The following is a 24495-nucleotide window of genomic DNA, read 5'->3' on the forward strand; positions in this document are numbered from 1 at the left end:
ATGTAATATATTTGTGCGCTGACAGCATAGAGCCTGCTTGGGATTTTTTGTCTCCCTTGCTCTCTGTCCCTCCTCCAATCACTCTCCCTCAAAAATAAATAAACTTAAAAAAATTAGGAAAGATGGGAATGTAAGCTGGTGTAGCCACTCTGGAAAACAGTATGGAGGTTCCTCGAAAAACTAAAAATAGAACTACCTTACGACCCAGCAATTGCACTAGTAGGCATTTATCCACAGGATACAGGTGTGCTGTTTCGAAGGGACACATGCACCCCCATGTTTATAGCAGCACTATCAACAATAGCCAAAGTATGGAAAGAGCCCAAATGTCCATCAATGGATGAGTGGATAAAGATGATGTAGTGTGTGTGTGTGTGTGTGTGTGTATATACACACACACACACACACACACACACACACACACACACACACACACAATGGAGTACTACTTGGCAATCAAAATGAATGAAATATTGCCATTCGCAACTACATGGATAGAACCGGAGGGTATTATGCTAAGTGAAATTAAAGAAAGACAAAAATCATATGACTTCACTCATATGAGGACTTTAAGAGACAAAACAGAGGAACATAAGGGAAGGGAAACAAAAATAATATAAAAACAGGGAGGGGGACAAAACAGAAGAGACTCATAAATATGGAAAACAAAATGAGGGTTGCTGGAGGGGTTGTGGCAGGGGGTGGGGGCTAAATGGGTCAGGGGCACTAAGGAATCTACTCCTGAAATCATTGTTGCACTATATGGTAACTCATTTGCATGTAAATTTTAAAAAATAAAAAATAAAATTAAAAAAAAAAGAAAAAAATATTAGAAAAGAGAAAGTAAAACTTAAAAAAAAGAACTGCACGGGGTTGCCTGGTTGGCTCAGTTGGTTAAGCGTCTGACTTGGGCTCAAGTCATGATCTCATGGTTTGTGGGTTCGAGCCCCACATCAGTCTCCACACGGGTGGTGTGAGGTCTGCTTGGGAGTCTCTCTGCTCCTTCCTCACTTTCATGCTCTAATAAATAAATAAACTTGGGGCGCCTGGGTGGCGCAGTCGGTTAAGCATCCGACTTCAGCCAGGTCACGATCTCGCGGTCCGTGAGTTCGAGCCCCGCGTCAGGCTCTGGGCTGATGGCTCAGAGCCTGGAGCCTGTTTCCGATTCTGTGTCTCCCTCTCTCTCTGCCCCTCCCCCATTCATGCTCTGTCTCTCTCTGTCCCAAAAATAAATAAACGTTGAAAAAAAAAAAAAAAAAGTTAAAAAATAAATAAATAAATAAATAAATAAATAAATAAACTTAAAAATAAAAAATAAAATAAAAAAAGAACTGTACACTAAACACAGATTTTACTGTATGCGAATTATACCTCAATAAATCTGATTTTTTATTTTTATTTTTTTTCGTTTATTTATTTTTGGGACAGAGAGATACAGAGCATGAACGGGGGAGGGGCAGAGAGAGAGGGAGACACAGAATCGGAAACAGGCTCCAGGCTCCGAGCCATCAGCCCAGAGCCCGACGCGGGGCTCGAACTCACGGACCGCGAGATCGTGACCTGGCTGAAGTCGGACGCTTAACCGACTGCGCCACCCAGGTGCCCCTAAATCTGATTTTTTAAATTGCAAACATGCTTTTAGTATGAAAAATGTGGAAAGGGCACAGGTAGGAAGGAAGCTGCTGGGGAGGACAGTAGGAGGTTTAGGATCTCTTCAACCCAATCCTCCATTTCATATGTCAGCTTGTTCTGTCGTAATTCACCTGCGTACAAATAGGTGTCAGGTATGCACAGAATTATGGGACAAGGGAAGGCCTTGATGAGAGGCGTAGCCCACATGAGATCCCGTGGTAGGAGCTAATGGACAGCTGTGGCTAAGTAAGATGGAAAGGAAAGAAGAGGCGTTAAATGAGATGGTCTTGGAGGAATATGCCACCTGACAAACCCAGAGCCAAGCCCTGCGGCTGAGTGGCCTCAGGCCGCTGTCTCACCTGGTCTTCCACGGGGCGGGCACTCTGGCAGCCGTCCTTGTCCTCAAGCTCCAGCAGCAAGTACACAGGGGGCTTGCAGTCTTTGGACTCACTCAGGAAGCCACCCGTGTCCACCTTCCTTTTGATGGTGGAGTTCCAGTGATTCTTCACAGCATTGTCTGTCCTGCAGGGGCCAACAGGGGGCCTTTGAACTCTGCAGCCATGTGCCACCAGGCATGTCACTAACCTGAGTTCCCACTTCGGTAAACAAGCGTTCAGCCTGATGACTCTGAGGTCTCTTAGCTCTAAGATAAAATTACACGTGTTTCTAGCCCTCAACAATTTACAGATTTCCACTAACCTCAACAAAATAAGCAAAGGTTTTATTGGGCCTATGGGAAAATCACACCACTGAAATATTTCTGAAGCTCTCATTCCCTTCTCTGTGCACCTTGCACCTGTAGAAACTAGAAACAAACCCCTGGTTGCTGACCTCCGCTTTGAGGCTCACAGTGACCTTGAATACAAGCCCTGGTTCACCTCCCAGACTACAAAATGGCCACAGAGGGCAGAGCTAAATGACACAGAGGGTCTAACACAGGTCATCGGAATTTCAGCTACTTTCTCTGGAGAATCAGGAGACTACTTCACACTCCACCACTTAGTGAAGACTACACGAGGACACACATACATAATAGTAGAAAGCACAGAGCAGCACAATGCTACAGAAGCACAGAGTAATACAGGAGTATACAGAGCCACCCAGGTGGCTCAGTCGGTTAAGTGTCCAACTTTGGCTCAGGTCATGATCTCACAGTTCATAGGTTCTAGCCCTACATCGGGCTCTGTGCTGACAGCTCAGAGCCTAGAGCCTGCTTCAGAGTCTGTGTCTCCCTCTCTCTCTGTTCCTCCCCCACTTACACTCTGTCCCTCTCTCAGAAATATACAAACATGAAAAAAAAAAAGGGCAGTATGGAAGTATGGGAAATACAGTGACAAAAGGGCAGATTGGTATAGAAAGAATAGCAGAGCAGTAGAAAAGTGCATGTGGCACAGAAATCTAGAACAGTACAGCAGACAAAGTGTAATAAAGCATGCGGTAGTTTAGAAGTATGGAGTAGCACAGGACTATGGTAGCATCCAGCAGAAAAGCAGGAAGCAGCACGTGGCAGCAGAGTAGTAGAGCACAGGGCAGTACAGCAGTAGATAAGTATAAAATAGTATCGCAGGAGAGAAGCCCACAGCAGTACAGATGCAGCAGTGCATGGCAGTAGATCAGTACAGAAGCACAGAATACAACAGCACTACAGAAGCGCACACGGCGGTGGCGCCATGCAGAGGTACTGGGTGATACAGCACCACGGAAGCCCCCCGCAGTGCAGCCGCAGTACAGAAGCACGGACTAGAGCAGCACCACGGAAGCCCCCAGCAGTGCAGTGCTAAGCAGCACGAGGCAGCTCAGCAGTACAGCACATCATAACCAGAATTACAGAAATGCAGGCACATAGTAGGCACTTCCTTCCTCAGAGGTCCAAGCAGAGGGCTCTTCTAACTGTTAACAGTTAGCTCTTCCCCTGAATTGTGCACAGACACGAACAGCCGGACTGAACAACCAGTCAAAGAGGGGGGCCTGGGGGGCCTGGGTGGCTCAGTCAGTTGAGCGTCCGACTTTGGCTCAGGTCATGATCTCACGGTCCATGAGTTCGAGCCCCACGTTGGACTCTGTGCTGACAGCTCAGAGCCTGGAACCTGCTTCAGATTCCGTGTCTCCCTCTTTCTCTGCCCCTCCCACACTCATTTTCTGTCTCTCTCTGTCAAAAATAAATAAACATCAAAAAAAACCAACACTTTTTTTTAAAAAAAAGAGGAGGGTCTGTATCTCCAAACAATCCCACTGAGGCTGTCAGGACAGAGCACTGACCACACAGGGGTGTGGGCGCTAAGGGGAGGTCGCTGGGGAAACGAACACAGTCTGGAAAGAGAGAAACCTTCTCTGAGAAAATAACATCCCCCACCAGGGACTGAAGAAGACTGTGTTGGCTATACAAGGGGCACACGCTGAGTGTGTTCCAGGACGACATAGGACCACAAGGAGCTCCTCAGAAGGAGCTTGCCATGGCTGCAGGGCTGAAAGGAGGGCAGAGCGGCTACAGCCCAACAGGTAAGGCAGGGTGACAGTGCATCAAGGCCAGGCTGGTGGCATGAGCCAGGACAAGCAGGCCACACTGGGAAAGAGACCCGGTCTTCAACCCAAGTGTTAGAAGCATCAGAAGAGTAACACACTGGGTTTGAATTTTGAAACTAGACCATTCCAGACTTCAGGGGAAATACACCATCTGGCATTTTATCTTCTCTCCTTCCCAGGACCACAATGCCATAACAGACAAAGGATTAAGAACTGAATATGGGGGAAATGCACAAGGACACAGAGACCAGGATAGAACACAGCTGCAAATAAGAGATTTTTCTGTTTCCAGAAGACGGAAAGCAGTTAGGGGATCAATAAGCAACTTAGGAGACTGGGAGTTGACCCTGGAGGAAGATTCTGGCAAGAATGGAGCCAAGTCTTCCCAATGCTTCCCCAGAAACCCAAGAGCCTCTTGAAGGGATCAGGTCCAGCGAGGAATAGAAAACTGAGCAGTGATTCTGACATCTAGGTCCTGGTCCTGACCACACAGGCAGGAAGAGAGAGGTTTATTCTCTAGAAAAAAGACCTCAAAACCCTGGCAGAGGGCAGGGATGGTGCACAGAGCTCCAACAGGGACCAAATGAGAAATGTGTACACAGAATGGAAGGTCCCCAGGCTCCTTCTCCCTGCCCTATTCCAGAACTGTCTACAGCCAGGCCCGGGCACCCCCCGGCAAGAATCTGAAGAATTAATTCATTTCTGGGAAAAGTGAACAACCACAGAATAATCAGACTGGCTCTTGGTACATCCCCCCAAAAGGCCAGAGGACGCCTTCCCTTCCCAGGAACATCCCTGCCTGCTCTGGCCCCCGGCCCCCAGCGGCTCACCTCCCCGGCAGCATCTTGGCGATCTCAGCCCAGCGGTTGCCCAGCACCTTGTGGGCCTCACAGATGATGCGGTCCTCCTCCTCAGTCCAGCAGGACTTCTTCACCTCAGGGTTGAGGTGGTTGTGCCAGCGCTCACGGCACTGCTTCCCCAGCCGGCCCTTTAGGTGCTTGGCGATCAGCGTCCACTGCTTTGTGCCATACTTCTTGACCAGCTCGATGACCTTGGAAAAGTCTCCTGTGAAGTCAGGGAGACATGGCCCTCCCTCACGCCCACCACAGCACCTTCCCTCCATGTGAGCCTCACCTTACCACGGCCCTGAGAGGGGCCAGTCAGACACCCCAGCCGACCCCCAGGACAGACTCATCATCCCTTGATCCTCTGGTGAAGGCCCACTGTGTGCAAGGCACTGTCCCGATAGTTACCTTTTGGTCCTCCTCTTTGGTCCATGGCCCCTTGACCAGGTCTGGATTCAAGACCCTCAGCCACCGGTACTGGCATTGCTGGTCAGTGCGGTTCTGGGAAGAGAACAGGAACCTGTGAGGGTTCCTAGGACAGCAGCCTTGGACCCTGGCTGAGCACTGGGTTTAAGGGGCCATGCCTACCTCAGACAGGTTCTGTCTTGTTCCCTTCACCCACCATTCACTGCACTCCCCCATGCCACACACAGGGTTTCCCTGTACAAAGTTACCTCCCATCCCCCAACACAAGGAGCCTGCCATCATGAGCCATAAATTCCAATAGAAGCTGGTGGTATATGCCAGGGGTTTTGCTTCTGAGAAAGCATTAGTCCCCTAAAGGTTTTAGACCTCATGGAAGTAGGGAAGGCGAGGACTGGGGTAGAAAGGGTCTGCTGACTTGGTCTGTGAGCTGCCAAGTAACTCAGGAAATAAGCCACACAGTAGCTCCTGCCACATCCCCTGCCTATGACACCTGCAGTCTTAGGGGTGGGGATATGGGGGACCCGCATCCCCAGGAGGTTCTAGCTGTTTGCGGGGGGAGATGCTCGCCAGGAAGCCTGACGAAAGTATCACTTCCCTTCAGTTTCAGTCTCACTGTTGAGACTTTGTACTTCTTGAATGAAGAAATGCAAATGTGCCACTGGTCACATACTGCAGACCACAGAGAGCCTAAAGACCATCGGGCCTGCAAAGGCTGCTGTGTGGAGATGCTTATGACAGGGGCTCTCAAATTCTGGCTTGGGAAGAAAGGGTCTAGAAAGCTTGTTTTATTTTATAGGGGGAGCAGGGGTAGCTTGGTAAGAAATACCCTCTTCTCCTTGACAGAAAGTCTGTCCCAGGCACACTGTCTGGTCACCCAGAACCCTTATCTCTGACGGAGGGGGCCACCGAGGGGCTGCACTCACAGGAAAGTGGCTGGCCAGGAACTTCCAGTCTTGTTGTCCGAACTGCCTTACCAGGGTCCTCAGCTGCTCATCCTGCCAACGCCAGAAAGAGAAGGCTCAGCTTGTACACGTGCAGAAAGCAGCCGTTCATGATGGAGGCAGCCTAAAGGCCAGTCACGTAGGGAGTGCCAACACTGTGCCAGGTATACAGACACAGCAACAGGCAGCAACAAAGCTGCCTGACCTTGTGGGAATTACAGTCCAGAGGGAGCTAATCAAAGGCTCTCACAAACAAAAGTAAAGCCACCCTGTGGCTGGCTCGGGGCCAATGGACAGGTACAGGGTGACTGCCTTTTGAGGGAGACCAAGAGACAGGCTCAAAGGAAGTCTAATGCAGATAGGATGCAGGAAGCAAGTGAGAGGGGCATGCAAAATGATTCTGGGGGGCACAACAGGGGCCGGATCCACACGAGATCGATTTGAGCCTCTGTGTCACACAAAGCCACCGATGTATTTGAGCAGTCTGATGTGCTTATTATGAAGTTTACCTCGGCAGCTTCAGGGAAAGGGGTTGTAAGAGGGCAGAATGGAGGAAGGGAGGCCATTAGAGGCGCCCAGGCCAGAGATGACAGCAATGCGGCACTAGAGATGGGGAATCTTGGGCAGAACCACAGGTAGTTAGAAGGCAGACAGTAGATGTTAAAATAGTCTCCTGAAAATACACTACTGACTCTCCCAACATGAAATCTCAGGATCATGATGATGCATGAGAAAAGCCAGATATAAGAGAGTACACACTGCATGATTCTATGCATATGACATTTTGGAAAATGTCAACTAATCTAAAGGTAGTCAGTGGTTGTCTGAGATCAGAGGGGAGCAAGGAATGTTTAGAAGTTAATGGAAATGTTCTATAATGTGATGGTGCAGGCAGTTTCACAGTAATACATCTGTTGAAATTCACTGAATTGTACCTTAAATGGTTGCAGTTCAGTATGGAAAGTATTCCTCAAATTATTTTTTGTATTTTATACACATATGTATAAAGAAAATATGGTGTAGGGGCGCCTGGATGGCTCAGTTGGCTGAGTGTACAACTTCAGCTCAGGTCATGATCTCACAGTCCATGAGTTCGAGCCCTGTGTCCAGCCCTGTGCTGACGCTCAGAGCCTGGAGCCTGCTTTGGATTCTATGTCTCCCTCTCTCTCTGCCCCTCCCCCACTCATGCTCTGTCTCTCTCATTCTCAAAAATGAATAAATGTTAAAAAAAATTTTTAAACAAAAAAAGGAAAATATGGTGTATATCCATACAGTGGAATGTTACTCATCCTTAAAACATAAGGAAATTCTGTTAGAAGCTACAACAGAGATGAACGAGGAGGACACAGGTGAAATAAGCCAGTCAGAAAAGGACAAATACTATATGATTCCATTCATGTGAAGTATCTAAAGTAATCAATTCTTGGGGCACCTGGGTGGCTCAGTCGCTTAAGCGTCCAACTTCGGCTCAGGGCAAGATCTCACAGCTTGTAGGTTCAAGCCCCGTGTCAGGCTCTGTGCTGACAGCTCAGAGCCTGAAGCCTGCTTCAGATTCGGTGTCTCCCTCTCTCTCTCTCTACCCCTCCCCTGATCCCTCCCTCTCTCTCTCTCTCTCAAAAATAAATAAACACTAAAAAATATATATTTAAAGTAATCAAAATTGGGGTGCCTAGCTGGATCAGTTGGAGGACCATGCAATTCTTGATATCAGGGTCGTTAAGTTCAAGCCCCACACTGGGTATAGAGATCACTTAAATAAATAAATATTTTAAGTAAATAAAATAAGTCAAAATCATAGAAACAAAAAGTAGAAAAATGGTTGCCAAGAGTTGGGGAAAGGGTGAAAGGAATTTGTGTTCAATGGGTATAGAAATTCAATTTTGCGGGGCGCCTGGGTGGCTCAGTCGGTTGAGCGTCTGGCTTCGGCTCAGGTCATGATCTCAGTTTGTGGGTTCGAGCCCCGCATCGGGCTCTGTGCTGACAGCTTAGAGCCTGGAGCCTGCTTCTGATTCTGCGTCTCCCTCTCTCTCTGCTCCTCCCCCGCTCATGCTCTATCTCTCTCTCCTTCAAAAATAAATAAAAACATTAAAAAATTTAAAAAAAAAAAGAAGAAATTCAATTTTGCAAGATAAAGAAGTTCTAAAGATCTGTTGCACAATGGGAATATATTTAACACTACTGACCTGTATACTTAAAAATGGCTATGATGATAAAGTTAATGTTCCATGTTTAACACACACATACTCCTGGACAGAAAAAAAAAAGCCACTACAGAAATCCAGACCCTCAAGTGCAATCCAGCACCACCTGGGCAAAGTCCCCAAAAATCCTGTAGCTGAGCCAGCCCCAAACACCCTGCCCTCCTCTGCCACCCAGCCTGGTCAGGCCAACACTCCCCTTCTTCCCATGTCCTCATATCCATCTCTAGCACTGCTGTCCCGACAACTGGCAAGGACACTTTGCTGTTTCACCTCCATCTCCTCCCGGATCCAGGGACCTCCTGCCGCCATCACTTCCATCCTACTGTCCTACTGTCTCCACAGATGGGCACCAGTCTCCAGGCCCCAGATTGCCCCCTAATCTCTTATCCATCCTACACACAGATTAGTTCCCCTTAAGCCCAGCTATGTTCAGGTCACTCCTCTGCTTTAAAAACCTTCAATGGCTCCACCTTGCTAGCTCAACAATCCTACACACTGAGCCTGACATTCAAGGCCTTTCAGGATTTGGCCTCAGTCAATCTTTTCGTCCTTATCTTTCATCCATTCAATCCATTCCATTCAAGGACTCTTCCCTTTAGCCAAACCAGGGCCCCTCTTCCTCCCTTTCTCCACCTATAGCCCATTTCCTATTCTTACATACCCATCGCTTTGTACTCTTCCCTGACTTGATTTCCAAATCCTTATCCATGAAACTTTCCCTGAGCTCTTCAGGCAACATTAACCTCTCCTAAAGGTATTTCAACAATTACCCCTCCTACATACTAGGAGCCTTAGCACGGGAAGGAGAGATACAACGGTGAGCACACACTGATCCTGCCAGCACCAGGGATCACCAAAGCACATCCACAGGCCCATGCAGTCTTCTCTCTCCACCTCCAGCAGAGAGCGGTTCTGGGCTGGGGGCCCCAATTTATTTGTTCTTCTAGGCCTACAAGAGCTGAATATAGCTCCTGACCCACAGTGGGATGAACAGAAAAGGCTGGCTTAGCGCTCCTCTGAAGAAACATGATGTTAAAAGGTTTTACAACTCATACACAAAGCTGGGGGGAGTGGGGAGCCCTAAATTAAACATACCTAGGAAAAAGGAGGCAGAATAAAAAGATAAGGCCAGCAGGAGTCTAGGATGGAACAGGAGACTAGACCTTAGAAAAGGTCTGGCAGTTTCTATGAAACTAAACCTATATCTACCCCAGGACCATACTTAAGTTATCTCCCCTAAAGAAATGAAAATACAATCCTCAAAAAAGATTTAGGCAAGAATCCTCCCAGGAGCTCTATCCACAATAGCCAAAAACTGGAACCAGCCCAAATGCCCATCAACAAGTGAAACATATTGTGGTAGACCCATACAGTGGAATGCTATTCAGTAACAAAAACGAAAAAATTGCTGAATCAAGCAACTATTTTGTTAAGCAAAAGAAGCCAGATAGAAAAGAATACAGCCTTATGATTTCACTTGTAGGACATTCAAGAATAGGCAAAACAACTCAAACTAAGAGACATCACATTAGCCATTGCCTGGAGCCAGGGAAGATGGACCTCAAAGGGGACTTTCTGGGATAATGGAGGTGGTGCTTACTTATGTAAGTAAGTACTTACTTACTTATACATACTTGTCAGAACTGCTGAACTATTCACCATTAAAAGGTGCATTCGATTATATATAAATTATACTTCTGGGAAGTTGATTAACGAAAAAGAGAATCAATTCAGAGCTGGATGTCTGAAGACAATTTTCAAAAATAATAAAGAGGAGGTTGCAGATTTAGCAGCTAAAGGACAAGAAGCACAATTAACGCCCATGATGCAGAACAGGCTGGCTTCCAAGAGAAAGAACAGCAACTGCTGGCCCTGAGGTCTGAGACACATTCTCCTGAGAGTCCTCCATGTGGAGTGCTGAGAAGAGGCATTGTGGAGAACCAGAGGACCCCTCCACCTCTCCCGCTGGCTCTTCATCATACCCAACGGGGCATCAGGCAGACATACCCCAGGCTCAGTTCTCTGACCAGCCCCTCAGCTGCCATCAGCCTCCCTCCTTAAAATGTCCCTCAGTGTCACTCACCTCCTCGTGGGTCCATTTGACCTTGCACTTGCTGTCCCTCTGCTCTGGCACGTCTGAATCTGTATCCTGGTAGTGCAGCTCATCCAGCTCCTCGCTGCAGGGAGAGCAAGCTAAGGGTCAAGGCCATGTGTCACACTGCTGTGTGATGGATGGACAGTGATCTCTAGGTAAAGGCTTGGGGGAGGCAGCCTTTTAGGCTCTACTTTTGATATGTCCACCTCCTCTTTTTTTAATTCTTTAATGAATTAGGATTATGGGCAATTTTTATTTTCTTCTTTATTTTTCTATTTTCACAAACACCCTAATGATTTAAAAAGCTTCAAGAAAAAAAGATTTCACCAAGAATATTATAATATTTGAAACCAGACACCGATTTAATATTTTCTTTTGCACAGGGGCACCTGGGTGGCTCAGTCGGTTAAGTGTCCGACTTCAGCTCAAGTCATGATCTCACAGTTTGTGAGTTCGAGCCCCACGTAGGGCACTGTGCTTACAGCTCAGAGCCTGGAACCTGCTTCAGATTCTGTGTCTCCCTCTCTCTCTGTCCCTCCCCTGCTCGCACTCCATGTCTCCCTCTCTCAAAAATAAACATTTGGGGTGCCTGGGTGGCTCAGTTGGTTGAGTGTCCGGCTTTGGCTTGGGTCATGAACTCATGGTTCGTGAGTTCAAGCCCCGCATGGGGCTCTGTGCTGACAGCTCAGAGCCTGGAGCCTGCTTCGGATTCTGTGCCTCCCTCTCTCTCTGCCCCTCCCCCGCTCATGCTCTGTCTCCTCTCTCTCAAAACTAAATAAACATTCAAAAACATTTTAAACATTAAACATTAAAAAAATTTTTTTAATATTTTCTTTTGGACAGAACTTTTTAAAATTTTATGGATTATTTTAAGGATTAAATCCGATGATATATGCAATCACCAAGTACCAGGATTTCAAGAAATATTGGTTATCTGAGAATAACATTTTAAATACATATCCTCAGTGACTATGTCCATTTTCCAATCCTTGCCTACACACAGGCATGGTTTATGGAAAAGAAAATCAAAGTACAAGCAACCTGGACTTCTGGATGTTCTTATGTTCTAAGAGGTAGTTTTTCAAGTTCCTCCAAAGTCTTCATATTTATCTGGTTTAATGATTACAAAAGTGGAAATCACACTATCCACCTCCAGGAATGCTGGTGCTGGGGGTGAAGGCAGGGTAAGGTTAGTAAGCTCCCAACTCTGGTCAGTAGGACTGCCTCAGGTCATCTGTTAGGCACATTCCTAAGTCAGGTGTCTGTAGGTGGGAAAAGCCATTTCCAAACAACAAAGACAGCACAAGCCTTGTTCCAAAAGGACAAGGACTTCCTTGCATGTCCATCTTCCTTCCCCTTCTAGGAAATCCTCCTGTCTCAGAATGAGACTCCCTTTGGGGGTTGCCACCAAAGACCTTAAGAAATGTTTGCTAAGGGAATGACCAGGTCCTCGAATTAATAACTAAACATGAAGTCTACTCGTTGACAAGAAATGTTAAAGTAAATCTTTTCAAAGTAGAAAAAGAAGGAATGGACAATGTCTAAACCCAGGAATACATCAGTCACAGAAGGAGCTAGAATTGAGCCTTGTCCGGTCTTCCCTGACCCCATTTATGGTGTCTTCCTCCAACACAAAGTAGGAGGCAAAAACTCCACAAGATACTAACAGAATAAAGCTGCCTTTAAAATCAACTGCATCCAGACTTCTAACAGAAACCATCTTTGGTTCTCCAGCACCCAGCTTCTAATAGCAGCTCAAGGATGAAACGTGTGGACACTCCTTGGTGCTCCAATACTTTAATGGGGACAAGCAACTCAGCTGGGAGAATTCTGTGACATAGTATACAAAATTTGCTTCTATCATCAACATGAAGCTAACCGACTACTTCACTAGCATTCCCAGTATCTCCATTTAACAGATGTGGAAATCAAGGCTGATAGGGATTATGCCACTTGCCAAGTCCACGGAGCCAGACTGCACACCTGCATCTTCAAGCCCTCACCCTGCAATGCCAGCTGAAAAAGCAGACACCAAGCCGGTGGTGGCAACCACCTGTAGGTCCAACACACCCTTTCTATACCCTTCGATGTTCTGGGCTCTGCTCCAGGCCAGGTGAGTCAGAAGCTGAGCAGGAAGTGGGGGCACTGGTGCAGAGGAGAGTTACATCAATCCGCCAAGAATCGAACTGAGGGGCTGTGGGGTGCCAGGACGCAGAAATCACCCCTCACATGGGACAGGAGTCCTCCACTGAGCCCTAAGGGAGCAGTGGCAGAGGACCTGGGGGTTTTCTGGGGCTTTGGTCATTCCCTGGAGTAACAGTTCCAGCACCACCTATCAGGACAGGGTCCCACAAGTGCCTGACCAGAAAACTCCTGGGAACTGGAGCTGCCCTGGGAAATGGTGGCCTGAGAGACAGAACCCGTGCCGGCACCCTCACCACTGCCCAGGGATCAGAGGCTTCCTCGCTGAGAGGAACTCTGGGGAAGGCCAGCAGTGAGTGTTTCTCTAGTCTACACCTCGGGAGGGGGCAAACACCATGGGAAGAGGGGGTTAAGGTCAAGGGGGCTGCGCCATTCCAGGGAGGGAATAGGGCAGGCAGGCCCCCTTTGTCCTCGGACTTCCCAGACTGATGAAAAGCCCAGAAGTCAGGCCCCAGGCACACAGGTGTACCACACACGAGGTTCCAGGCCCCACGCTGCCACTTATTCTCTGGGGGAATAAGTAAAATGGAGACCGCAGTTCCTGCTTGGCCCCAGAGCGGTCTTGATACGCATCGGTCTCTCTTCCCCTCACCTTCTACCCCAGCTGCTCCAAACTCCTCATGTGGAAAAGGAACAGAGATCTCTGAAACTAAACCGAGCTCCAGCTCGACACCCAGGTTGGGGCGGGCGGGAGTGGGGGACACACAAGAGTCCCCTCCCCCCGGCCCCCTTCTCAGGCCGGAGAGAGTTGGGGGTGCTCTGTACTTCCCCTAATGTTAAGAAACGCCCTCCGCCAGAAACGAATCCAAATAGGCTTGAACCAAAAGTCCTCCAGGCTTGGGCTTCCCCCTCGCTGCGACTTGGAGGGAGAAACACATTCCCACCCCAGGGGTCGCCTCCCTCCCCGATAAAGGCCCTAGCAGCTGACACCGCCGTCCCACCCCCACCCCGCAATTAGGCGGGAGACAAAATGACATCATGCAGGGCTTGGCCCGGGTCCCAGGAGCCCCGCCCGCCCCGGCTCCGAGGCCCAGCACGCCCGGGGAGCAGAGCGAGGGGCCCCCAAGAGCCCCCCGGCTTCCCGCGGGCCCCCCTGCCTCGGGCTACCCGGTACGCGGCAATTCCCGGGGAGCCCCGCCCCGCCCGGAGGGGCCACGGCGAGGGTGGGGGGTGGGGGCAAGAGTCGGGGTGGAAGGGAAGGTGGGGGGAGCCCTCTGCCGCCCTGCTCCGCTCACCCGCGCGTCCGCCGAGACATCCCCCCGGCCCGGGCCGCGCCGCGCTCGCCCGCCCGCCGGCTGAGCCCGGAGCGGGAGCCGGGCCGGGGTCAGGCGCGGCTGTTCGGGCCGCTCCGGGCCCCCGGGCCGTGCTGGGAGCCGTCAGCCTGTACGCAGGTCCCGCCGCCGCTCGCAGGCACTTCGGCCGCCGCCGGCGCGCACAGAAGCACTTTTCTATCTCCCGCCAAGCGCGTCGGCGCCGCCCGGGCCTGGCGCGCGGGCGGGCGGCGTGCGCGGGGCGGAGTCTGAGGGCTGCGCGGGGGTGGAACCGGAGGGGCGGGGGCGGAACCGGAGGGGCGGGTGCAGGGGCGGGGCCTGCGGACGGGGAGCGCCGCACCCTCCCAGAGCTCTGAAGCCCCAAGGCCCGGAGCGCGGGTCGGGGAGTGTCCCGCGAGCGTCGGGGTGGGGCCGGGAAGGCCGGGTTTGAGTGCCGCGGGTCTTGGGATTTGCGGTCCTGAACCGGCCGCCATTTGACTGAGGCCGGACCCAGGCCAAATGTGGTGGGTCCCGGGCGGCCCAGGAGTTGCCCATCCAGGAGACTGAGGAAAGGTACTGAGGCATAAGGATGGGAGAGTCAGGCTAGGGAAACAGCCTGTGCAAAACCCTAAGCGCTACTCCCAAGGCGCTCCTCCGTCCCCTCACCCCTACCTAGGCAGGGTCTGTGCCTTCGAACTGTCTTCCCTGCTTCCTCTCCAGCCTCGAATTCGATGGCTCTCGCTCGATCCAACTCCCGGCAGTCTGAGTGAGCTTCCTAAAATGCAAAATCGATCTTTCCTCTCCGGAACAGAAAACCTCTCTCCCCTCCCTCAGGGTAAAATATTCCCTAATCAGGCTTATAGGATCCTGCCAAATCACCACCCTGCCCCTAGCCAAAGGAAACTAGCTAGCCTCCTGGCTTTTGCCTTTGCGTAGGGCCATTGTCTGGCCGGGAACACTTCCCGCGACTCGCACCGAATTCCAATCTATGCTTTGGGTTCCCTGCCCACCATCTGCTCGTCGACTAGTGCATTTTTCCCTCCGAACTATGGGCACGCTGAGGTCCAAGTGGCCTCTCAATTCACCGCAGTATCCCCAGGGCCCAGAATTGTTCAAGTGCTTAAACTACTAGAGGCCTAGCAAGGATTTTCCATTTTAAGTTGCCATTTATGCCAAGTACCTCCCAAGAGGCACGTCACACCGGGCTCCCTGGGAGGAATGCTGAGAGCAAGGTAAATGAACTATGCGACGGGAGACTGGGGAAATCTGGCCGAACCCCAGCTCTTAGCTCCTGCTATGTCTCAGATTCCTCTTCCTGAAATCTGAGGAAAAGGCCACCTTACTGGGCACCTGAGGCCAAATTAGCCAGCTGCTGCAAACTTCATTTACCACAGCAGAAGGAACACTGACATCTTAAGTACCAGAAGCTTCCACATCAATTAATTCAGGTCTTCCCCCACCCACTTCCTTCATAAAGTAATTCATGCGGACATCCCCTCTTCATTGCTAGCGAATGATATTTAAGAGTGCAGGCTCTGAAGCCAGACTTCCTGGGGTTTGATTCCCAGCCCCATCATTTACTAGTTGTGTGATCTTAGGCAAATTACTTAACTCCTTTATGCCTGTTTTCTCATATGTAATAATTAGATTTATCAAAAACTTAGCTTTTACAATGTGCCACCCACTGTTCTGTATGCTTTATAAATTTTAATTCATTTAATCCTCATAACAATGCTATGAGATAGTATTAGAATGATCCTCTTTTGGCAGATGGGGAAACTGAAACACGGCTGTCCCCCTCACCCCCATACTATTGGTAAATGGCAAAGCAGGGATTCAAACTTGGGTTATCTAGTCTAGAGTCTATGCTCTTTTTTTTTTTTCAATGTTTATTTGTTTATTTTGAGAGAGAGAGAGGGAGACAGAGAATCCCAAGCAGATGCCTCACTGCCAGTGCAGAGCCCAACCCGGAGCTCAGTCCCACAGAATTGCAAGATTGTGACCTGAGCCAAAACAAAGAGTCAAACACTTAACCCACTGAGCCACCCAGGCGTCCCTAGAGTCTATGCTTTTAATCACCACACCGCTACCTACTTTGTAGGAAGGTTGTAGGACTAAACAAATTAATATGTATAAACCACTGAGAATAATCCTTGGCCCTTAGTAAATATTACTTTACTTTCAGTTTTTGTTATTGTGATGGTGATGATGATGATGGTGATGATGATGATGACTCTTCAGCTGCCCTCATGCTTGTTCTTTGAAGTCCAGGAAGCTGCTTTGCACACATTCTCACACGGATTACTAGTTGTATTTCAGGAGAAAGACAGAACCTGGCAGCTCAGGCAAGGAATTTGTCCAAGGCAAGAGACAGGGAGCAGCTGGAGAGCCCACGCGGAACCTGGAACTGGGGCTGACCTGACCAATACACTAGAGCCTAAGAAGCCTAGGGTCAGTGCAGTGAGTCAGGGAGCAGGGAGATCACTCTGGTGTGGGATGGAATCTGGTAATCTTCATGACTGTGTTTTCTCCAGTTACCATCATATCAACAGATACCCTCTGGAGACAGGACTCCAAGTATACTGAGTACAGCCACACCTGGGAGTGGTCCCTGGGGCCAGGATTGATTACACACTGCTGTCTGGGAAAACTTTCCTGGACATGCCCATCTTGGACAGGGAAGCTGCAGTCATTTGGTTATTCCACAATATTCCCCACCCCAGGCTCCAAACTCAGGGCCTGCCTCGGTCTTGGGAACACAGAATGAAATCTACTTATTAAATGCTCGGGGCCCAGCACCAGGCTGGACACAAAACAAACAGATTGAAGACAGGTAAATGATAAGTAGGATCACATGGCCCTTCTGCCTGGCTTCCTCTCCACCTACAGAACACCTTCCTTAACATCATTCTCCTATCATACTTCCTGCGCCCACAATTTCATTGTTCTCTCAAGAGCCTGGACAGTTCCACATTCACATTTTTAGCTTCAGATCTCTACCATAATGTTTGGCTCCTAGTAGGTACTCACAGAAGGGATTTTACACTTTTTTTAATTGAATGAATGAAATATAACACTAATATTTGGGCTAGAGGGTTAGTAAGGCATAGACCAAAACTGAGAGGACGTGCCACGCTAGAGTCTGAATTGTATTTAGTAAGATATGGGACATCAAGAGATTTTGAAACAAAGGCAAGTTTTTCAGATACTTTTGCCCCACACTCAAGGGTCTCAGTGTAGAGGACAGTCATGGTAGCAGGTAAGTGGTGAAGGGTGAAGACAGACCTGAGAGGCCAGCACCAGGACTGGAAATGGCACAGTTACTACAACAGGGTGGATTCCCCAATGCAGGGAAAGCAATTCAATTACCTGCTGCAAGGAATCTGACCTCTACAGAAAAATTTTCCCACTCACTTCTCAAAAGATTGAGATTTTATGAGTAACTATTTGTAAAGCACCTATCTGTGAGTTCCAGGAAAAAAAAAAAAGGCAAAATATTCAAGTTAGAAAAGTTGCCATAATCATACTGCTAGAGGGCTCGTAGCTTGACATAAAGCACCCATAATTTGAAATGTAAATATAATGGATACTGTTTGTGAAAATACACTGAAATGATTGAGACTGGGCTGCAGGCAGGGGCTAGTCATTGTGAGATAATCTAACCATCCATACTCTCCAGAAACTCATCAGCTAATAGGATAGACAATGAGTAAACAGAAAAGTAGAACTGTAAGGGTGAAGATAAACTTCAGGGGCTGTGGGTGCCACCCAAAAGGGTCACTGAAGGCTCTTCAGACCTTGGTGGTTTAGGAATTTACAAGGTAGCTAATGTGGGGAATAGCACTTCAGGCAGAGGGAGCAGCCAGTGCATGCCAGGGAGAAGAAATATTAAAAAGTACTCAGGGATTGGCCAGAGTTGAAGTCATTTTTGACTCTTTTCTCACATTACTTATCTGATTCATTTGCAAATCCTATTGGCTCTACCCTCAAACTCTACCTTCAAAATATATGGGAAATGCGAATTAAAACCACCCAGCCAGGGGCGCCTGGGTGGCGCAGTCGGTTAAGCGTCGGACTTCAGCCAGGTCACCATCTCGCAGTCCGTGAGTTCAAGCCCCACGTCAGGCTCTGGGCTGATGGCTCGGAGCCTGGAGCCTGTTTCCGATTCTGTGTCTCCCTCTCTCTCTGCCCCTCCCCCGTTCATGCTCTGTCTCTCTCTCCCCCCCCCCCCCCAAAAAATAAATAAATGTTGAAAAAAAGAAATTGCATAACAGAACCAATCAAAGTGACCATGGTTGCAGAGAAGGGATTACAAAGGGACAGAAGGCACTCTAGGGGTGCCTATTCAATCACTGGGAGAAGTGTGGGGTCACTGACCACAGAACAAGGGAAACAACTCTGCTGGGTTTGTCCAGATCATGCCGGCCCCTGCTGTGTCATTTTCACAACTGCACAGAATGAGAATTTGGTCTTTTAGAAACCATTTAACCCAAACTTCTGGCGTTCTTGTAAGGAAGAGGAGACTCCGATACAGCTGCCAGGGCCCTGGGCTGCTTTATACGCAATGTTCAGCCCACAGCCCCGACCTCTACCCTGGGCTTTCTGGGCATCAGCTTTCGCAAACTGAGTTCTTTCTTTTGCAATGTGTCCACTTGTCCAGCAACCAAGCAGGGAAGGATTCACAGGTTAGGGAGTTCCGGCACAAAGTCAGGGATGGAACCGTCGAGGGACACCAAAGCCTCCTCTGGCGGCGGGGAAACCACTTCCACAGCCTGGCCATGCCCCTCGGCCACCCATGGCCCAGGGCCGCATCATCACCCACACCTGGGAAGATGAAAGGAAAATCGGGTTTTGAAGTCCACGTGGCAGTCTGTCGCCGCCCGCTGTGCTCCGGAGGGAGTGACGTGACTGTTTCGAATCGCCCCTCTGGCAAACGGGGCCACACGAAGGCCCGAGCGGTCGGACTGCCGGGCGCGCGTTCTGTCTCAGGCGCGGCGCGAAGCATCGCGGGAGTCGCGCCTCCTGACGTCACTCCGGGGCGCCTGCGCTCGGGGTCCCCTGGGAGCCGGGCTGCGAGGTGTGGAGCCCTGACAGCTTTGCCTCTTACGGCTGCTGCCTGGCGCGTGATCCCTCGAATCTGTAGTAGCTGGGAGGCTTCTCCCGACGCCTGCCATTTCGGGTCGTGCGGAGGACGGGTGAAAAAAAGGACCAGGGGTTATGGAGGTGGTCGGCTCCGACCTCGTGGCGGTCACGGGAATTGGCGTCCAGTGGTCGCTCGGGCCCAGAGCCCTGTTGACCGCTCTGCCTCCACCCGGCCCTGACTCCCCGTGTATTTCAGCAGCCCGGCACAGGCTCCTGACACTGCAGTTTCCTTCATGCTACCATTGCGCGTAACCATTTGCGACTCTACGAAGTTAATTTCTCTCCCCAGTTAGATTGTGAGCTGCAGAAGTAGAACGCTAGTGTAAACGGTGGTAGGCTTCGTGGTAAAATTTGGTATACGCAAAATTTCTTATTCTTTTTAAAGTAAATATTTCTTGGGGCACCTGGGTGGCTCAGTCGGTTGAGTGTCAGACTTTAGCACAGGTCATGGTCTCGCACTTCGTGAGTTCGAGCCCCATATCGGGCTCTGTGCTAATGAATAGCTCAGAGCCTGGAGACTGGTTCGGATTCTGTGCCTCCCCCTCTCTCCCCCTCCCCTCCCCTGCTCATGCTCTGTCTCTTTTTGTCTCTCAAAAATAAATAAATGTTAAAAAATTTTTTTTAAATATTTCTGTCTCTTGAAGGCAGGGGAAGAAATTGATGACATTAGTTGCAGAATAGGGAACTGAATGGCTGAGGAGGTTGAAATTCTTTCTCTTCAAAGTCCTCCAGTTCCATGCATAGGTATTACCTATTTTTTTTTAATTAAGTTTCATTAGGGCACACGTAACACTCTAGAACCTTTTAGGGAACAGTTTGAATAAAACCTCTCATATTTGGTTTTATAAATAAGTTAGCAAAAGCCAGACTGTAGGTAGATCTGTGAATAAGATACTCCAAATTTTCCTTCCTGCTCTTGGGGAGAGGAGAGACCTTTGTCCCCAACATGTTATCTCCCCTTTCTCATTATATCTCCTCTTCTTTTGACACTCAAGTTTCTCTGAGCAGAGATGTATTTGAGGTCAACAAATAAGATCTCCAACAGTTATTTTTATGCTGTTACCCACTAAGACTGATACTATCACTTTTTGTTGTTTTTGTGTTTGTATTTTTTTAAGGAGTTTTTAAACGTTTATTTTTGTGCATGCATGAGACAGAGAGAGAGAGAAAGAGAGGGAGGGAGACGGACAGAGGATCTGAAGCAGGCTCTCTGTCAGCACAGACATGGGGCTCAAACTGACAAACCGCGAGATCATGACCTGAGCAAATGAGCCACCCAAGTGCCCCAGTTTGTGTGTATGTTTTAAGAGTGAAGTTGACATACTTGTTCAGTTCCATTAACTTTTTCATTTCGAGAGGCTTGCATACCAGAAGTTCGAGAATATAGGTGAACAGCAACTGGGATAAAAACATTCTTGTAGCTCATGTTTGAATTTAAAAGCACCCCCGCTCACTACCTTAACTAGTGGATTGAACTTAATTTCTCTAATAGAGGACTGTGATATACACAGCATCAGCTATGAGCTATTCTTGCCAAAAATGTTTAATTCAAAGATAGTCAAGCCTTTAAACTTAACTTCCACTTTGCAGTAAAGGAGATAATGGGACAATAGACACCATCAGAAAAATCCAGAATGTGGGACATATAATTTAGTCTCCTCAAAAAAAATCAATGTCATTAAAAAAAAAGAAAGAAGAAGAAGGAGGAGGAGGGGGTGAGGGAGGTAGGAGGGGGGGTGGGGGGAGGAGGAGGAGGAGGAAGGGAAGGAGGAGGAGGGAAAGAAACAGAGGGAACTGTGTTTTGGACTTAAAACAGATCAGAGACAATCAAATCCAATGTGTGAAACTTGTCTGGATTCTGGCTTGAAAAAACATCTATAAAACATTTTGGGGACAACTGGGGAACATCTGACTAAGCATGAAATATCAAATGATAATGGTATACTGTAGTTATATAATGAAGTATATAATGTCTGAAGTTTAATATTAAGCATTCAGAAAAATATACACACATATATAAAGTATATATGGTAATATGTTAATTTTTAAAAGGTGGTAGGTATTGGTGTTTATTATACTATTCTTTCCACTTTTCTAGATGTTTCAAATTTTTCAAAAAGTTGGGAAAAAACATACATCCTTGCCACAAGGGAAAAAGCCACATGACCCATGATAGGACAGGCTTTGCCCCCTCCAAGGCACCTTTTCAAGTCCATGTAATGGGAACAGCTCTAGGTTAGTAGGCAGGCTGTCAGTGCTCCTCTGCCCCTAGGTCTCTCTAGGCCTCTGTGTCCCCTTTGGGAAGTAAAGTTGGATTAAATTCAGATAGATCCAAAAAGTTCTTGCTACAATTGTAGGTATATGTTCTAATCATCTATTTCTACATAACAAACTATTCAAAATAAGTAGCTTAAACTGTGATTTTATAATGTTTGTGGATTCTGTGGATCAGGAATTGAGAAAGGTACAGGGACAGCTTGTCTGCTCCATGATGTCTGCCGCCTCAGCTCAGACAACTCAAAGGCCAGGGATGACTTGATGCTGGAGACAGGAATCACTTTGGAGGCATCTTCACTCACATGTTTAGCAGGTGATACTGGTATAGGTTGGGACCTCTAGCTGTTGGCCAGGACACCTATATGTGGCCCATCCACATAGTCTATCCAAGGGGCCTCAGACTTCTTCCATTGTTGGCTTGTAGCTCTAAAGGTGAGTGTCCCAAGAGAACTAGGCAGAAGCTGTATAGCCTTTTATGACCTAGCTTCACAAGTCAGTGTCACTTCCACCATAGTGCCTAATTCAGAGGGAGGGAACATGGACCTCATCTCTCAATTGCAGGAGCATTAAACCCACAGTGTAAGAGAAGAGGATATGGGCTGGGGGACAATAGTTGAGTACATTTATGAAATGTATTCCAAATACATTGCCACAACACTCCAGTTGTTCTATGGCTAGTTTTCTCTCAGCTGGCCTCCAGATTCTACCCTCTGAGCAAAGTGGTCTCCTCCTTCCCCAAGACTCTGCTCTGACTTGGCTACTCTGAATAAGCCCCGCACTAGGGCTCCAGTGTGTGAGAGAATGGAAGCCTGTGAACAGACCTTTAACATGAATAAATAATTTGAAATTCAGGATGTGAGCCTTTATTTCCAAGGCTCTGAATTTCTAAAAATGTTAATTCCTTGGTAGACTGTTCTCATGACTTCAATTATCAACTCCATATGAACAATAGCAATATCTTTTCTAAACCTCGGATTTCTAGCTATTTACTGGTTATTTCCACTGCTATGAATTGCCATCATCTCAACTGGATTCATATGCTCCAAAGCAGCTCACTTCTCAGAATCTCCATCTTCCAATAGCTCCACCACTTCCCAGGATATCAGGCTCAAAATCTTGCCAATCTGACCTTCCAACCATCAGACCAAATCTATTTCAAAATGCCACCTTTCTTACAACAGTACTTGAGTTCATCCGCATTACTTCCTCTTGGGGTTATATCACACTCTCCATAAATGGCCTTCCTTCCACAGTTCCCATCTTTATAGAACCCACCAGCTAAACTGTTCCCATTGCAACACATTCCTTACACACTGGTAGTGGCTCTGCAATCTTCTATCTGGCTTTGAGGGTCCACCAATGCAGGTCCCCAGTGTATCCAGTACCCAGCTGTCCCATTCAAGCACGTACAGTCTTTCCCATTGTCCTTGGGACAGATGATCACATCATCATAACCGAAAATGACAATTCCGTGCTTCAGGAGCTCAGAGGAGGGTGGTAAAGTGTGAATGGAGACAACAGCCTCCAAATGGTTGTGTCCTGGGGGCAGCTGAGAAAGCAAGGGGTGAGTGATCTATGTAAGGAAGGTATCTATCTACTATTTCATCTTTTTCATTAAGCACATTTGGCGAACAGGTCATGTGGGTTAAGTTTGTTTTATATCCTTGAGGTAGTCCAAAAGCTGAATAATATTCATAATATTGACATCTATGCCTTTGATAAAGGAGACTCAAATTCAGAACTACAGTTGGAAGAAAAGACTTCAATGAAAGACTTTCATAAATTATAAAAGTACAGATTCAGTAGGTTTAATCTTAAAAATGGAATGTATCTTACATAAGGATCTTATTAGAAACGCTATACCTATCTGGGCACTACAGAAGACGCACAGACCTTCCACAACTCATGGAAGAAAGAGTGTATAGACAATGTTGATAAGGAATTGAGAAACAATTCAAAAATAGTTTACAAAGGAATCAGGAGGCAGAAGATGCTTCAAGAAGCATGGTCCTCAGAAATTGTTCTGGAAAGCTGGTTCACTTGTATCAATGTCATGTTCCTGAATGAAGAAATAAGACACAGAATTTTAGTATTTCAGTACAAAGCATGAAATGGGAAGTCTGGTGTTTTATACTTTGATTAAGATTCTGAACCATCATTAATTGGGACATATAGTAATCTCTGGCTTTAAGGCTGAATCCAGCTGGAGGATCAAGTTTTCACTATCAGGACAGGGCTTTTGACTACTGCCCGCCACCCACCGCAATGAGCGGGGAGCAAATACAGTTGAAGGCACCAAGGCAAATACCACACCAGACTTCTTATCTTGGCCTTAGGGGCCTGTCTCTGCCTTGTCAGCAGGGTGAGTACTGCTGAGAACCTACCTGAGCAAAATTCCACATTTCAGTGCTCCGCAGTTATATCAACTCACTTCTGTGCTCCTCACGGCATTACATCAGAGCGCTGTTAATTGCCCCTATATATTCCAGTCTCCCCCACTGCATGTGGCTCAGGAAGAGATAGCAAAGGCCACTTTCATCTTGTTTACTACCACAGCCCCAACGTCTAGCATCATGAGTACCCAGGAGAGTCAGTCCCTGCCAGTAGATCCCAACCATTCCACTCAGCACATACAATCCTAAGTATGTATATATTTATAGCCCTTCCCCCCAACGCCATTTACCATATCCTGAATGTCTTCCCAAGTCCGTAAACATTCTTCTAAACATTTTTAATCTTAGGGATGCACCCTTGGTACTTAACTAGCTCCATACTGATGAAGATTTTTCTTCTGTTAAAACAGTGCTACACGGAGCATCCTGGTTGGCAAATCTACACACATTCAGGATTGTATTACTAAGACAAATTCTGAGGATTAGAATTGCTGTGTCAAAGGTACATACATTTTGAGGACTTTTGAGCAATATAAAAAAGCTCTCCAGAAAAGTGGGACAAATTTAT

General features: G+C 47.9%; 2 protein-coding genes across 3 annotated transcripts in view; both read right to left on the minus strand.

Moving 5' to 3' along the window:
• The window catches only part of MYBL2 (MYB proto-oncogene like 2), a 36535-nt gene extending 22150 nt beyond the window's left edge, over positions 1-14385 (minus strand). The window contains exons 1-6 of one of the 2 annotated variants that reach the window (XM_043602330.1): positions 14101-14385; positions 10652-10745; positions 6350-6421; positions 5409-5501; positions 4986-5206; positions 1992-2154 (exon numbers count right to left, since the gene is read on the minus strand). In XM_043602330.1, coding sequence (XP_043458265.1) covers positions 1992-2154; positions 4986-5206; positions 5409-5501; positions 6350-6421; positions 10652-10745; positions 14101-14120 — 663 coding nt within the window. In that variant the 5' untranslated portion in view covers positions 14121-14385. The remainder of the gene's footprint in view (positions 1-1991; positions 2155-4985; positions 5207-5408; positions 5502-6349; positions 6422-10651; positions 10746-14100) is intronic. The other variant, XM_043602331.1, reaches the window with a different exon arrangement.
• Positions 14386-23313: 8928 nt separating this feature from the next.
• Positions 23314-24495, minus strand: part of IFT52 (intraflagellar transport 52) — a 33771-nt gene continuing 32589 nt past the window's right edge. Inside the window, exon 14 of the mRNA XM_043602332.1 lies at positions 23314-23593. Coding sequence (XP_043458267.1) covers positions 23546-23593 — 48 coding nt within the window. The 3' untranslated portion in view covers positions 23314-23545. The remainder of the gene's footprint in view (positions 23594-24495) is intronic.

This window comes from Prionailurus bengalensis, chromosome A3 (assembly GCF_016509475.1).
Source record: "Prionailurus bengalensis isolate Pbe53 chromosome A3, Fcat_Pben_1.1_paternal_pri, whole genome shotgun sequence".
Lineage (NCBI taxonomy): Eukaryota > Metazoa > Chordata > Mammalia > Carnivora > Felidae > Prionailurus > Prionailurus bengalensis.